Source organism: Labeo rohita, chromosome 18, assembly GCF_022985175.1.
Source record: "Labeo rohita strain BAU-BD-2019 chromosome 18, IGBB_LRoh.1.0, whole genome shotgun sequence".
Taxonomy (NCBI): Eukaryota; Metazoa; Chordata; class Actinopteri; order Cypriniformes; family Cyprinidae; genus Labeo; species Labeo rohita.
The window spans coordinates 11120587-11134932 of NC_066886.1; the positions used below are offsets into that span (position 1 = coordinate 11120587).

Consider the following 14346-nt stretch of genomic DNA (forward strand, 5'->3'; position numbering starts at 1 on the left):
GGGTCCTGATTTGAGAACTTGACAGAGCGACCATAATAAAAGCTGACAGTTTGGCATTAAGCATTAACTGGTCAAATATATACACTACCGTTCAAAAGTTTGGGGTCAGTACATTTTTATAGTTTCTTTTTTTTTTTTTTTTTAAGAAATTAATACTTTTATTCAACAAGGATGTATTAAGTTAATAATTAAAAGTTTATTAAAAGTTAATAATAAATAATTTACATTGTTATAAAATATTTATATTTTGAATAAACACTGTACTTTTTAAACTTGTTATTCATGAAAGAATCCTGAAAAAAATAAAATCACAGGTTCCAGAAAATATTTGGCAGCACAACTGTTGATATTATCCAACACTGATCATTCTAATAATAAATCCACATATTAGAATGATTTCTGAAGGATCATGTGACACTTAAGACTGGAGTAACAGCTGATAAAAACTCAGCTTTTCATCACAGGAATAAATTCTATTTTAAAGTATGTTAAAATAAAAAACATTATTTTATATTGTAAAAACATTTTGCAATATTACTGTTTTTTTTCTATATTTTTAATCAAATAAATGCAGCCTTGATGAGCATAAGAGACTTCTTTAAAGACTATTACAAGTCTTACTGACCCCAAACTTTTGAACGGTAGTGTATGTATTTATGACGTTTTCTGAAGCATCTGTATTGCAGAGGAATTTGTTCAGAAGACATTTTCTCATTTGCTTTATAATATTAATAGACATCGACTTGTATGTGAAATGGTGAATGTAAACAAAAGTCCATTTGAAGTCACTTTTCCGCTTCTGATCCTATTATTTAGTTCACCCAAGAATTAAAATATAATTTTGAATGATCATTTACTCACATTCATGTCAGTCCAAACCTGTATGACTTGTTTTTTCCATTTGTGGAATGTATGAAAGATATTTTGAAAAATGTCTCTGTGTCTCTTTTTTTTTTTCATTGCATACATTGGAGGTCAACTGTAACATGGTAAAAAAAAAAAAGAAAAAAAAAAAAAAATAGAAACCATCACAGAAATTCTAATGGTTTTCAGTACAAATATCATTACAAACATTACAAATCATCAACATTCAAACATTAAAACTGTTTAAAAATGTTTTTTATAGTGTGTTTTGGGACACATTCCATTAGGATTTAGTGGCTTTAACAAAAACAATACAAGTCCCACTATAACCAGTAAAACCATTACAGTCTATTGTTATTTTCAGCAGGGTTGTATAGGAATTTGTGAGACATTTTCTCATTTGCTTTATAACATTCATAGACATCGACTGGTATGTGGAATGGTTTGTCAAATGTAAACAAAAGTCCATTCGAAGTCACTTTCCTGCTGCAGATCCAAGAATTAAAATATCATTTACTTACACTCCTGTCCAGTCACTGTATGACTTGTTTTTTTCCTTCTGTGAAATGTATTGAAGATATTTTGAAAACTGTCTCAGTGGGTTTTTTTTTTTTTTTTTTGCCATTGCATACATTGGAAGTAACCAACCAAAATATCTTCTTTTTGTTTCTATAAAATAAAGTCATTCAAATTTGAAACAACATGAGGATGAATAAAAGACAGATTATAAAAAAAACTAGTTTCTAGTTTAATTACATCAATTCAGGTGTGGTACCTATTTCAAATTATCTTAAACTTTCCCAGGGGGAAAAAAAAGTGCATTTTCATAATGTACCTAAAGTGCTCTATTTTCACACACTAATTTTGTACTTAATATGATGATACTTCAAAAGGAAACACGATGCGTTAAGAGCTGGGGGGTGAAAACTTTTTGAATTTGAAGATCAGGGTAAATTTAACTTATTTTGTCTTCTGGGAAACTTTCTGGGAAAGTAGCTTCTGAAGGGCAGCACTAAATGAACAAAATTCGATATTTAGGCAAAATAAGAAAAATGTGCACATCTTCATTCCATTCATTCATTCCATTAATGCATTGTTTTTCCTTCTGGAGCATCAGGGAGCATTTGAACCATCTTTAATAGTTGCATATGAGTCTCTCAGTTGTCCTCAGTGTGAAAAGATGCATCTCAAAATCATACAGTTATTGTTGGAAAGAATTCAAATACACAAAAATGCTGAAAAACCAAAGAATTTATGGGACCTGAAGGATTTTTCTGAAGAACAGTGGGCAGTTTAACTGTTCAGGACAAACAAGGGACTCATGAACAACTATCACTAAAGCTGTGGATCATTCAGTAACAACACAGTATTAAGAATCAAGCATAAACTTCTGAACGGAATGATTTTTATAAATTCAACAATTATTTTCTCTTGTGGACTATTTAAATGCATTTTATGTGAAATATCTTATCTAGGTCAATACTACATACATTTTTGACTTCTACTGACAACTGTATGTAATGTGTTCAAGTGTACTAGTAGTAACTAAATACATTTTTAATACAGAGATAGTATGTTAAAAGCACATTTTAGTTCATATTCATGCTGTCCCAATATAGCACACTTAAGAAGTGCTAAAGAACAATTTTAGTAGGCTATAATAACTACAAAATTACTATAAAAATACAGCACTGTAAGTATGATTTGGAAGCGCATTTCTTTTTCGCTATGGGTTATTTATAAATACTACAACACTATAACTTACATTTTTCTGGCAATATTTTCAATCAAGCAGTGTTCTTAGTAATTTGGGTGAATAAATCTTGAATGAATAATTTTTGAAGTGGTTGTTTAACAACAATTTATTGAAATTATATATTAAAACATTGCTTTTTAAATTTACATTTCTTATCTTTACATTCCATTTCGGTACAGTTGTTGTTTAGCTGCGTTTTAATAACTTGCTCAACAGTGGCTATAACAAATCATTAAAATGACATATTTATTAATTCGGCATTTCACAGTATCATAAGACATCCACTTGTTGAGTGAACATTGTGTTCTAAATGCGCATTTGTTTGGGATTTTAATGAATGATTTATCTTGACCCCCAAAATTCAAAGACACCGTGCACTCGTTACTTTTTCAGCTATAATGAAGTGGAATGTCAATGGAAAAGTACCGCCGGTCAACAGCGAGTGAGTAAACGAGTGCAAATCAGTTCTTCTGTTTACTGTACTCTCGCCAGCATCTTCGCCGAGTGCAGACAGGGGAAGCACGTGCTGTCTCTCACACGCACGTCAGCGTTAGTTTCACTTTAGTGCCGTGTGCAAAAAGACACGAACTTGTTGACAAACAAACACGGGAAAGAATAAAACGTTCTAAAATTGAAAGAACATCTTCTAAAAATTCCCTTGATTAGCCTGTATTTGTTTAAATGATAACTTATTCATGCTCACATAAGTGTTTATTTTAATATTTAATAAAGTGCTATTACTTTACCTTCTTACAACAATCTAAAACGCGCTAAATTAAACGCGCTCAAAAACTAAGCAGGTCTGACAAAGTGGTTCCTTAATTCTTACAAAGTAGTTTATTAGCTGCTATTTAAAACAAGAACATCTTTCACTTTCCAAAAAAGAAAATAAAAACATCGACTTATATAATCACACAAACACTTCAATATTCAGCCAGCGGAGTGGAAAATGTAGTTATATAATCGTATAAATAACACATTGGTGTGACAGGATGGGAATGGCCATTCTTGATTGTTTGATAGTTTGCACCCAGTTTCATTAATGAATCATCGTGTGCAGGCTGGAGCGGGCGGGCTTTTGCACTCGGTCTGTGAGCAGCGAGAACGGTATAAATACAGCGCACATCTAATCCACTGGTACCTTCAACATCTACTCATTCACAAACTGAGTGAAGCGAGGTTTCAAAGGGACTTTCGGCTTTTTTCAAGATACTCCTGAGGAAAAATGGATCCTTGTGATTGCTCCAAGAGTAAGTGTTTTATCTCTTGACTTTTGTAATAATGCAAATTAACTTTTTGTGTATGTGCTTTGAGATCCATTTGCTAAAGAGTTGTTATAAGTGTCCTAAACATGCTATTTTAATTAAATTAAATTTTTTTTTTTTTTTTTTCTCTCTCCATGTGTAGCTGGAACTTGTAGCTGTGGTGCCACCTGCAAGTGCACTAATTGCCAGTGTACAACCTGCAAGAAGAGTACGTAAACTACTACAGCCCAATATTAAGTTACTTATGCTTTAATCAGGTCGCTAATTTTTTTTTTTTTTTTTTTTTTTTTTTTTTTTTTTCCCTCCAAAGGCTGCTGTCCCTGCTGCCCATCAGGCTGCAGCAAGTGCGCCTCCGGCTGCGTGTGTAAGGGCAATTCCTGCGGCTCCAGCTGCTGTCAATGAGGAGGTCAACATGATGGTTTTTCTACAACAGTGTGAACTTGTTGTTCTGTGCTGCGCGTCTTCGTTTTTTTTTTGCATGGCATGAATGTTGTCTTTTTACAAGATAATAAATGACCTCTGGTTGTTCTCACTGAATCTTGAGTGTTTAATGTTGCAAAATTGTTCAACTGTTAAATGGAAATCAATGCACTGATTTGTACTGCTACAAATGAGACAAAATGTTTGTTACGAAAAGACAACTGAGTATTTTTGATTTGTGCTTCGTTTACAATATATAAATGTCAGCAGCTATTGGTGTGTGTGGCTTTATTTCACCTTTCTTGTACTGTGAACTCCACTATATGTGACCCTGGATTTCACTCAGTATGTGAAATTTAAGATTTGTACATGATCTGAAAGCTGAATCAATAAGCTTTCCATTGATGCATGGTTTGTTAGGATGAACAACATTTGACTGAGATGCAACTGAAGTTTCAGGGTGCAAAAAAAAAACTAAACATTGAGAAAATTGCCTTCAAAGTTGTCCAAAAGAAGTTCATTGCAATGCATATTATTACTTCTAGGTTTATGATAGGAAATGTACAAAATATCTTAATGGAACATGATCTTTACTTAACCTAATGATTTTTGGCATAAAAGAAAAACTGATAATTTTGAATTGTACAATGTATTGTTGGCTATTGCTACAAATATACCCATGCTGCTTAATGCCAGGGGTTTCAAAGTGTTTAGTAATGCCGGTTTCATATAAAAAGCACATTTACTACACAAGTGCAGGGAGTTTTGCTCTAACTTGCCTTAAAATCTGCTGCAGGTTTCTAGTATTAGTAGTAAGACCTTAATTAGCTGGTTTGGGTGTGTTTAGTTGGACAGTGGCCCTCCAGAAACAGGATTTGACACCCCAGCACAAGTGGTAACCAAGTGCTTCACATGAAAGATTTAAAGTCACTGCTGCAAACTGGGAAGATGTACATAATAGCCTATATAACATGACAGTGCAATAAGTAGGGTACAGTACTCATTCAATAAATGCAGAGCTAAATCTGTTTGTTTTAGTCTGGATTTAAGTGTGGTAACTATTGGTGAATCTGGAACATGGCTTATGTCCATATTTTCTGGTATAATATATTTGTTAGTTAAATGAGATGCCAACATGGGCAGGCTGCATGATATATGTGATCGTGGACCACAAAACCAGTCATAAGTAGCACAAGTATATTTGTAGCAACAGCAAACAATACACTGGGTCAAAATTATTGATTTTTCTTTTATGCCCAAAATCAAGATATTAAATAAAGATCATGTAACATGAAATTTTTTTGTAAATTTCCTACTTTAAATACGTCATATATATTTTGATTAGTAATATGCATTGCTAAAAACTTAATTTGGACAACTTTAGGCCCTCCAGGAACAGGATTGGTCACCCCAGCACAAGTAACCAAGCATAATGGCTAAAACAGACCTTGTTGTTAGTTTCTAACTGACTTCTTCCTAACAATCTGGTTTTTCCAAGTGTTTGCAAAGTGCTATTTAGTAATGCAAGTTTTATTTATAAAGCACATTTAATACACAAATGGAGGATGTTTTGCTCAAACTTGCCTTAATAATCCTGCCTGCAAGTTATTCCTAGTAAAACTTTGATTAACTGATTAAGGTGTGTTTAATTGGGGTTGGAATTAAACTGCAGGACAGCGGCCCTCTGGGAACAGGATTGGACACTCCTGCACAAGGGGTAACAAAGTGTTTCACATGAAAAGATTTTTAAAATCACTGCTGCAAACTGGGAAGATGTACATAATAGCCTACATAAAATGACCGTGCAATTATCAGGATACACCACAGTACTCATTCAATAAATGCAGAGCTAAATAGGCATGTTTTTAGTCTGGATTTAAGCGTGGTGACTATAGAGTGTTTTCACAATGCATCATCACTCGGCCATATTGGCGGCACTGAGCGTAAACAACGCTACTGAACTAAACAAAACTTGCACATTTAGCTGATTATTCCTGCTGAAAATGGTCAAGTATTGTCATGTTTTGGGCTGTACTAATTGGTTGGATCGGGGAAAACATTTGGAGTACTATAGACTGCCAAAAGTTATAACAAATCAAGGAGAAGAGTGCAAAAAAACGTCAGAGGAACAAAAGGCATTTGTGGTTGGCCAAACTGAACCAGGATTTCCAGGGCAAGAATCTTGACAACATTTGTGTTTGTTCTTCAAACACATCATTTCTGGTCAGGTAGGTGAAATATTAGGCTAATATCTTAACTGATACTGCTTGTATGTGCCTTTACCACCTATTTTCCTGATTATATGTCCTTCTTTTTATGATTTAGCAACTTCCACACATTTTTTATGTGGTTTAGATCAATCCAGTCAATCCATGCTGTTGTTCACATTTGAGTATCACCAATATTGTTGTGCATCCGGGTAACTGACCAAATCGTGTATATAGCATAATATAATGGCTAAAAACAGACCCACCTTGTTTGAAGTTTCTTCCTGACTTCTACCTAAACAACACTTTTAATATGAAAAATACAACCACAGTGATGGGGAAAAATAAATTGTGTTGTGAACATATTTTCTTATTTCTTATATAGACAAAAGGTTGGCTCTTCCCAGTGGTTGTAAAGTTCTTTTTAGTAATTCAAATTATTTTTTAAATAAAGCACATTTAATACAAAAGTGCAGGAAGTTTTGCTCCAACTTGCCTCAAACAACCTGCCTGCAAGTTATTCCTAGTAAGACCTTGATTAGCTGGTTAAGGTCTGTTTAATTGAGGTTGGAGGATAGTAGCCCCCTGGGTAACAAAGTGGTAACAAAGTGCTTCACATGAAAAGATTTTTAAAGTAACTGCTGCAAACTGAGAAGCTGTACATGATCGCCTATATAAGATGAGGAGAAAACACCACAGTACTCATTCAATAAATTGAGAACTAAATAGATGTGTTTTTAGTCTGGATTCAAGTGTGGTGACTATTGGTGAATCTGGAATTTGTGTCCAGTTGTCGTAGCATAATGGCTTAAAACAAACCCACCTTGTTTTGAGTTTCTAACTGACTAATTTCTAACAAACTGAGTTTTAATGTGAAAAATACCACCACAATGATGGGGAAGATAAAATGAAAGAATAATGCAAAGAATAATACATCTGATTATATTATAATTACACAGAATGACAGAAAGGACTTTATTGGCTATTGTATTAAAAGAGAATAATCTCTTTCTATGGCTGGGTGTGTCAATGAATTTCACTTGTTGATAATTTTTTTTTCTTTCCCATTTCCCAAACTTCCAGTTTTCCATGACCGTGGGAACTCGGAATATACAGTAGTCAGCATTTGAAGTGGATCAAAACCTTTCATCAAAGTTAAAAACCAAAACAGTCTTTCAATAATAAACTAATTATGGATTAAAAGTTAACAGAAAGAGCAATATAATAGACAAAATTCTTAAGAAAGTCCAAAAAGAAGAAGAAGAAGAAGAAAGGGCATACAAATAGAAATACAAGTATATTAAGGAAGAATATTAAACATGGCACAAATTCTAGATGTTTTTATAGCTTTCTTGTTAACAGATGTTGAAATTGTATTTAAATACAACTTCAGTTCTTGTTTGAAGATGTGGGGCTTACATTTAGTATATTTACATTTACGGACATAAAACTTTCCAATAAATTACAGGAGGTTTATACAAATAAATTCTGATCTTTAGCATAAAACCCAAAAAAGAATGTGTCTATAACACAAAGAGAAACCATAAAAAACATTTTGGACAATCAAAGCATTAACATTATTCCAAAAGGACTGAACGAAAGCACAAATGAGCTACAGATTCAGAAATTTCACAGAAAGAACAAGACGTCAAAGATGTCAATTTCTGCCAAAACTGCTTGACAGGATAAAATCAGTGAATTATTTTATAGAATATTTCTTTAACTTTATTTGTTAGGAAAAAATTCTGAGGGAATGACCAAACATACGCTGTTTTTCCAAGTAATTTTACAGAAATCGTGTCTGACCTGATCACTCATATATAAACTATTGTAAACAGAAAGTTGTGAATAAAGTTCTATCGAGTCGCGTGTGCTGCTGGGAAAAACTAGTTTGAACCAATCAGCGCGCTTTCAATGGAACCCGGGAGTTCACGAGGGGGTTGCGTTTAGCATAGCGGCTAACTTGGAAATTATCCTATTATAGCTGCTATAAGGAATTACGTTAAGAGAGGTGGGTTGTTACGTATGTGTTAATTAATTACTTAATAAATAGCGAGTTAACCGAAGTCTCATTTGACAGGTGTCTGTTTGGGCGCGTTTGCCGACAGCACCTCATGTCATGTTAGCTCGCTAGCAAGTGACAGTCGTTTCTAGTCACTACTGTTGTTTCAGCTAACATTCATTCAACTCAGTGCTAACAATGTGTGTGTTATTATATGTTCTGTTTAATAAAAATAGAATGAGTACGTGATGATACAGTTTATTTATTGTAGTTAATCATGTCTCTGACATCCTAAAGTTAACATAATAATAATAATATGTAATTTCAGTGAAAATTACACTGTTACTACTATACAATCGTAATAAAGGAAATTGGAATGTCCTTCAAACTGTAGGTTTATCAATGTAATAAGTTTATTTTAATGCCAAGAGCTGTAGTAAGGAATAATTTGCTGCGAGTTACATACTGATTGCAGGTTATGTGCATATCACCATGTAACACAGACACTCTTGTGTTGCTGTCAGGTGGAACAGGTGCTACACATGGATACTGAGGGCTTTGGGGAGCTCCTGCAGCAGGCAGAACAGCTTGCAGCAGAGACTGAGGCCGTTTCTGAGCTGCCCCATGTTGAGCGAAACCTACAGGAGATCCAGCAGGCAGGAGAGCGACTACGTTCCCGCACTCTCACCAGAACCTCTCAAGACACAGCTGACGTAAAAGCGTAAGTTTTTAGATTGATATATTAGTATATTTATGTAAAGTCGTTTGGGTCAACATGCTGTGCACATCTGAATTTTCTTTTATTTCCCAGCTCCATCCTCTTGGGCTCTCGGGGTCTTGACATCTTCCATATCTCCCAGCGTCTTGAGAGTCTCAGCGCTGCCACTACATTTGAGCCTCTTGAGCCAGTCAAAGACACTGATATTCAGGTTAGTGCATGTTTTACTTGGGTGCATTTCATACTTTGTCTCCTCACTGCATTCATTGAGATGCAGCTGTTTAATGTCATATGTGACCCTGGACCACAAAACCAGTCTTATGTTGCACAGGTGCATTTGTAGCAATAGCCAAAAATACATTGGATGGGTCAAATTTATCGATTTTTCTTTTATGCCAAAAATCATTAAAATTTTAAGTAAAGATCATGTTCCGTGAAGATATTTTGTAAATTTCCTTCCATAAATATATCAAAATGTAATTTCTGATTAGTAATATGCATTGCTATGAACTTCTTTTTGACAGCTTTAAAGGTGATTTTCTCAATATTCTGATTTTTCCTATTATGATTCCTATTCTAACAAACCATACATCAATGGGAAGCTTATTTATTAAGCTTTCAGACAATGTAGAAATCTCAATTTTGAGAAATGTACACTTATGACTGGTTTTGTGGTCCAGGGTCACATATATTTAGCCACTGCAGTAGTTGTTTGAACTGTAGTATCTGTTGATATCAAAGTGCTCTAATAATCTGGATGTACACTTCCATTAAAAAGAACTTACGTACACTGCATTCAAAAGTTTGGGGTTGGTAGGATTTTTAAGCATTTTAAAAAGAATTATCTTATGCTTACTAAACCTTCATTTGTTTGATGAAAAATACAGTAAAATATTATATAACACTATGTTATTAAGCACTATATTGCATTACAGAGCAATATTGTGAAATACTACAATATAAAATAACATTTTTCTGTTTTGTTTATTAATTCAAATTTATTTCTATGATGACAAAGCTGAATTTTCAGCAGCTATTACTACTGTTTTCAGTGTCACATGATCTTTCAGAAGTCATTCTAATATGGTTTGGTGCTCAAATGGCATTTTTCAGTTATTTTCATTTTTTTCAGGATTCTTCAATGAATAGAAACTTTTTCTTACACAGCATTTATTTGAAATGAAAGTCTTTGCTATAACTTTTTATTAAATGTAATTCTTGCTGAATTAAGGTATTCATTTATTTTCAGAAAAATAAATATAATACAAATAAAAATAAGAAAAAAATATTAATCCTTTCAATGACACTATATTTGTTCTTCTTGTGGTTTAATTTTAATGGTTTGGGCGTAGTTCAGAACTGATCTTTTTCTGCTGCAAATCTATTTATAAATGAATGAATCTGGAATAAGTATAAACAAGCCATTTATTGAAAATGCCATGCAAAAGCACTTGAATATTGCATTGTGATGGAGTTAAATCTTTCATTTTTGATAGAATCTTTGATAGAAAAACAGGTGCTACGTCTAATACATGATTTTTTTTATTTTAAATACATTTAAACGTTGACTCGTTTCTTTGCTGTATTGTCTGCAAGTTAAACTTTGATATCTGTGATATCTTGTTGATTTTGTTTTTCGGAAGTGCTTTAAAATTATACTATTTTTGAAATGTAAATTCTAATATTCAATAATTAATATTCTTAATTATTTAGATTATCTTTTGCAACAAACATTTTTAAAAACAAGTTCGGCTTTTGACTTAATGATGACTTAACATACACTACTATTCAAAAGTTTGGGGCTGATATTTCTTGTTTTTGAAAGAAGTTGTTCACCAAGGCAGCCTTTATTTCAGGGGTGCCCAACCCTGTTCCTGGAGATGGACTTTTCTGCAGAGTTTAGTTCCAACCCTAATCAAACACACCTGTCTGTAATTATCAAGTGATCCTTCAGATCCTAATTAGCTGGTTCAGGTGTGTTTAGTCAGGGTTGGAGCTGAAGAAAGGTCAATCTCCAGGACCAGGGTTGAGCACCCCTGCTTTATTTGATCATAAATACAGTTAAAAAAAAGAAATAATATTACAGTTTAAAATAATTGTTTTCTCTTTAAATATATTTTTTAAATGCAATTTATTCCTGTGATAGCAGCTGAATTTTTAGTCAACATTTCCTCAGAATTTAGTGTCACAATCATTTTAATATGCTGATTTGGTGCTCAAAACATTTATTAACATTATTATGATTGTTGAAATTGCTCTCCTTTTTTAATATTTTTGTGGAAACCATGATACTTTTTCAGTATCCTTTGATTAATACAAAGTTCAAAAGAACTACATTTGTGTGAAACATTAAGAATGTGTTACTGTCACTTTTAATTAATGCATCGTTGCACATTTAAAGAATTAATTTCCTTAAAGAAATAAGTAAATAAATACTGACCCTGAACCTTTAGCATTTGTTATTGCTTCTCCGTTAGTGATGCACTCTGCAGCGTCGTCTTAATAATTTGATGAGACATCCTGCATTACAGCCTCAGTAGAAGCCAAATAAACATTTTAAACAATCTCTACACTCAGCCCATTTATAATTAGCACTATGCTTTTGCCTTTAGAGCTTAAAAGACAGTCTGCGTCTAATGGTTCTCAATCCATGTGTATGCGTTTATCTTAATGGCAACAGGTTTTTCTGCCATTCATATATCTTTGCTTCTTAGTGCAGCTTTTCTTGTGTGTACTATACTGTATTTCCTGTTGTTTATTGCGATTTGGGCATTTATGAAGGCAGTTTAAGTGCACAGCTTTTAGAAATTATATAGTGCATGCTGTGAATTGGATTATAATATGTAAGTCTGCTAAAGTGTGACTTTGGTGTGGGAATGGGTAGCTATTGAATTCAGTCCTAAGTGCTTCTGTGAGAGTATTACAGGCCTGATGGACAATGTACGTGACGTGGCAAAACGTGAGTCAGGGAAAGCATTATGCCGCCCTTGAACTTGAAATTACACAGCTTAAGGTTTTAGTGTTTTTGCTGACAGCTGCCATTGTAAATTAAAAGAACTTAATATGTAAATGAAAAATGGAATTTGAACTGAATGATGTTCATGCCTTCAGTAACAATAACAGTGGTTACTACGCCCCCCTGTGGATGCTGCTGATATCAGAGGATTTTTAGATTCAGGTATATAAATTCATGCATTGCTATTATGATACACAAAGCGGTGAAAGACAAATAAAGCATTCAGAGAGGGACAAAGGAGTGGTGTTTATGGTGACTGCATTGTGATACCTCAGGTTTTATAAATTATAGTGAGCTCACTAGAGCCAGGAATCGGCAGTGAAGTCAACAATGAGCTGGCAAACCACATGAAATTAAAGCTGGAGTCATCTTGTGGCTTTTTGTCCATGTTTGCGCCAATTGTACTATGCTTAAATTCGCCTATCCAGAGAGGTTTTACTGCCTAAGTGGGAAATATGTTTATATTTCCCTTGTGTATACATTTTAATGCTGTAAAGTAGTGACCTAAATGTGTTTACGCAACATCACAGGAAGTAATATATCACTTGAATGTTTAAGTGGATTTGACATAAACTAAAGCCTTTTGGCTTAACTGCTCTTGTGATGCCATTTAGTGTGGTCTGTAGTCTCATCCATCATCAGATGTCGTAAGATCACGACTAACATGGTCTTTAATGATTTCTGCTGTGAAAATGTTGTGAATGATTTTTAGATTTACCTTTTAGCCATTTGTTATGTGGCAGTAGACATTTGGTACCGCATTAATCCGTATTGGGTTATCAGATATCAGTTTTGCTTTGTTAATTCGATGAATGAAGAATGACACATCAAAAAAACTGTCAAAATGTTCATCAGTTAATCTTAAATAAAGAGATAGATTTTTGAAACTGTGCTCTGTACTTGTCTTGAAATATGCTATTTCTTATTTCTCAGTGTGCTTTCATTTGAAAGGAAGCTACTTGATGAGTCTGTTATTTAGCCACAGTATCGATCGTTTTAAAGTCATCGTAATAAATCCCATTTTAACAATATTAATGCTATTGCTAAATGATGTCCAGTATAATATGAATTTAAAAAAAGGAGAACTTTGGTGTTTTTGTGGTGATGAAGAGGTACTGTGAGTCTTACTGAAGGGCCACTTTATGTCTTACTGAAGGGCTGTGGTGTACATAAGGTTGGGAAACATTGATCTAAACTGGTGATTATCCAAATCTGTGTTTTCAGTGCTGACCATGTCTATAGACTGCATGGGAAAAGCCACAAGGCTGCTTCACATTGCAGGCAAATGTGGCCCAAATCCAAAAGCAAATTGTTTTGTTCACATGTGACTCAGATCTGTTTTTCTCATGACAGTGTGAACAGCACAAACCACATGAGACCTGACCGTTTCAGTTCCGATTTGTGCTATTTCAGCCAGGTCGGATGATTTGCAATGCAACCTCTGTGTGAACGGTCATATCGGAATTAATGTGATTTTTACTTCACTCTAGATCAACATTTGTCATGCACGTGAGAGTCACTTGAAAGATTTTACATACCCAAAGTTATCAAGACTTTTGCGAAAGGTAGTTAGTGGATGTACAGTGATATGTCAGAACTCATACGCATTACAGTGACAACTCTACATACAAGCAAAATGAGGGTTTGTATCATGTTAATAAATGTTTAAAAACTCTGCTCTGTTACATCCTAGTCTTTATTTTTCATATTGACTTTGCATTATTTCGCTGGCTTCTGCAGCAGATCATACAATAAATAAATGCATAATCGCTTACTTTTTGTCCTCCGTGTTTACTTCCATATGACAGCGCACTGCGCAAGTGTTGCCAGTTTACAGTTTTCACAGAATTGGGTTACTTTCTCACTGTTGCCGTGGGTTGTTTTTCAACTCCGTGGGTTGAAGCGTCCCCACTAATGCGATATTTACCCCCTTGAACGCTATTGGGCTAGTTTTGGATTAGTTTTAAGAAGCAGTTGGGCAGATTTTGTTGTGAAAACCTGGCAACCCTGTTTGTCAGTTCAGAAGCATGATCTATTCACACTGGAAATCTGATATTGGCCACATTAAAAAAAAAAAAAATGCGATTAGCTATACAAA

The 14346-nt window shown here is 34.0% G+C and overlaps 2 protein-coding genes across 2 annotated transcripts in view; both read left to right on the forward strand.

Annotated features, from left to right (window-relative positions):
• Positions 1–3705: 3705 nt before the first annotated feature.
• On the forward strand, positions 3706–4574 carry mt2 (metallothionein 2). Its single transcript, XM_051135697.1, has 3 exons — positions 3706–3870; positions 4028–4093; positions 4196–4574. Exons 1-3 carry the CDS (start codon positions 3846–3848, stop codon positions 4285–4287), a joined length of 183 nt encoding a protein of 60 aa, XP_050991654.1. The 5' UTR covers positions 3706–3845; the 3' UTR covers positions 4288–4574.
• Positions 4575–8391: 3817 nt separating this feature from the next.
• nup93 (nucleoporin 93) overlaps positions 8392–14346 on the forward strand; it is a 31610-nt gene continuing 25655 nt past the window's right edge. Inside the window, exons 1-3 of the mRNA XM_051135312.1 lie at positions 8392–8523; positions 9039–9235; positions 9326–9443. Of these exons, the coding sequence (XP_050991269.1) occupies positions 9057–9235; positions 9326–9443 (297 nt within the window). The 5' untranslated portion in view covers positions 8392–8523; positions 9039–9056. The remainder of the gene's footprint in view (positions 8524–9038; positions 9236–9325; positions 9444–14346) is intronic.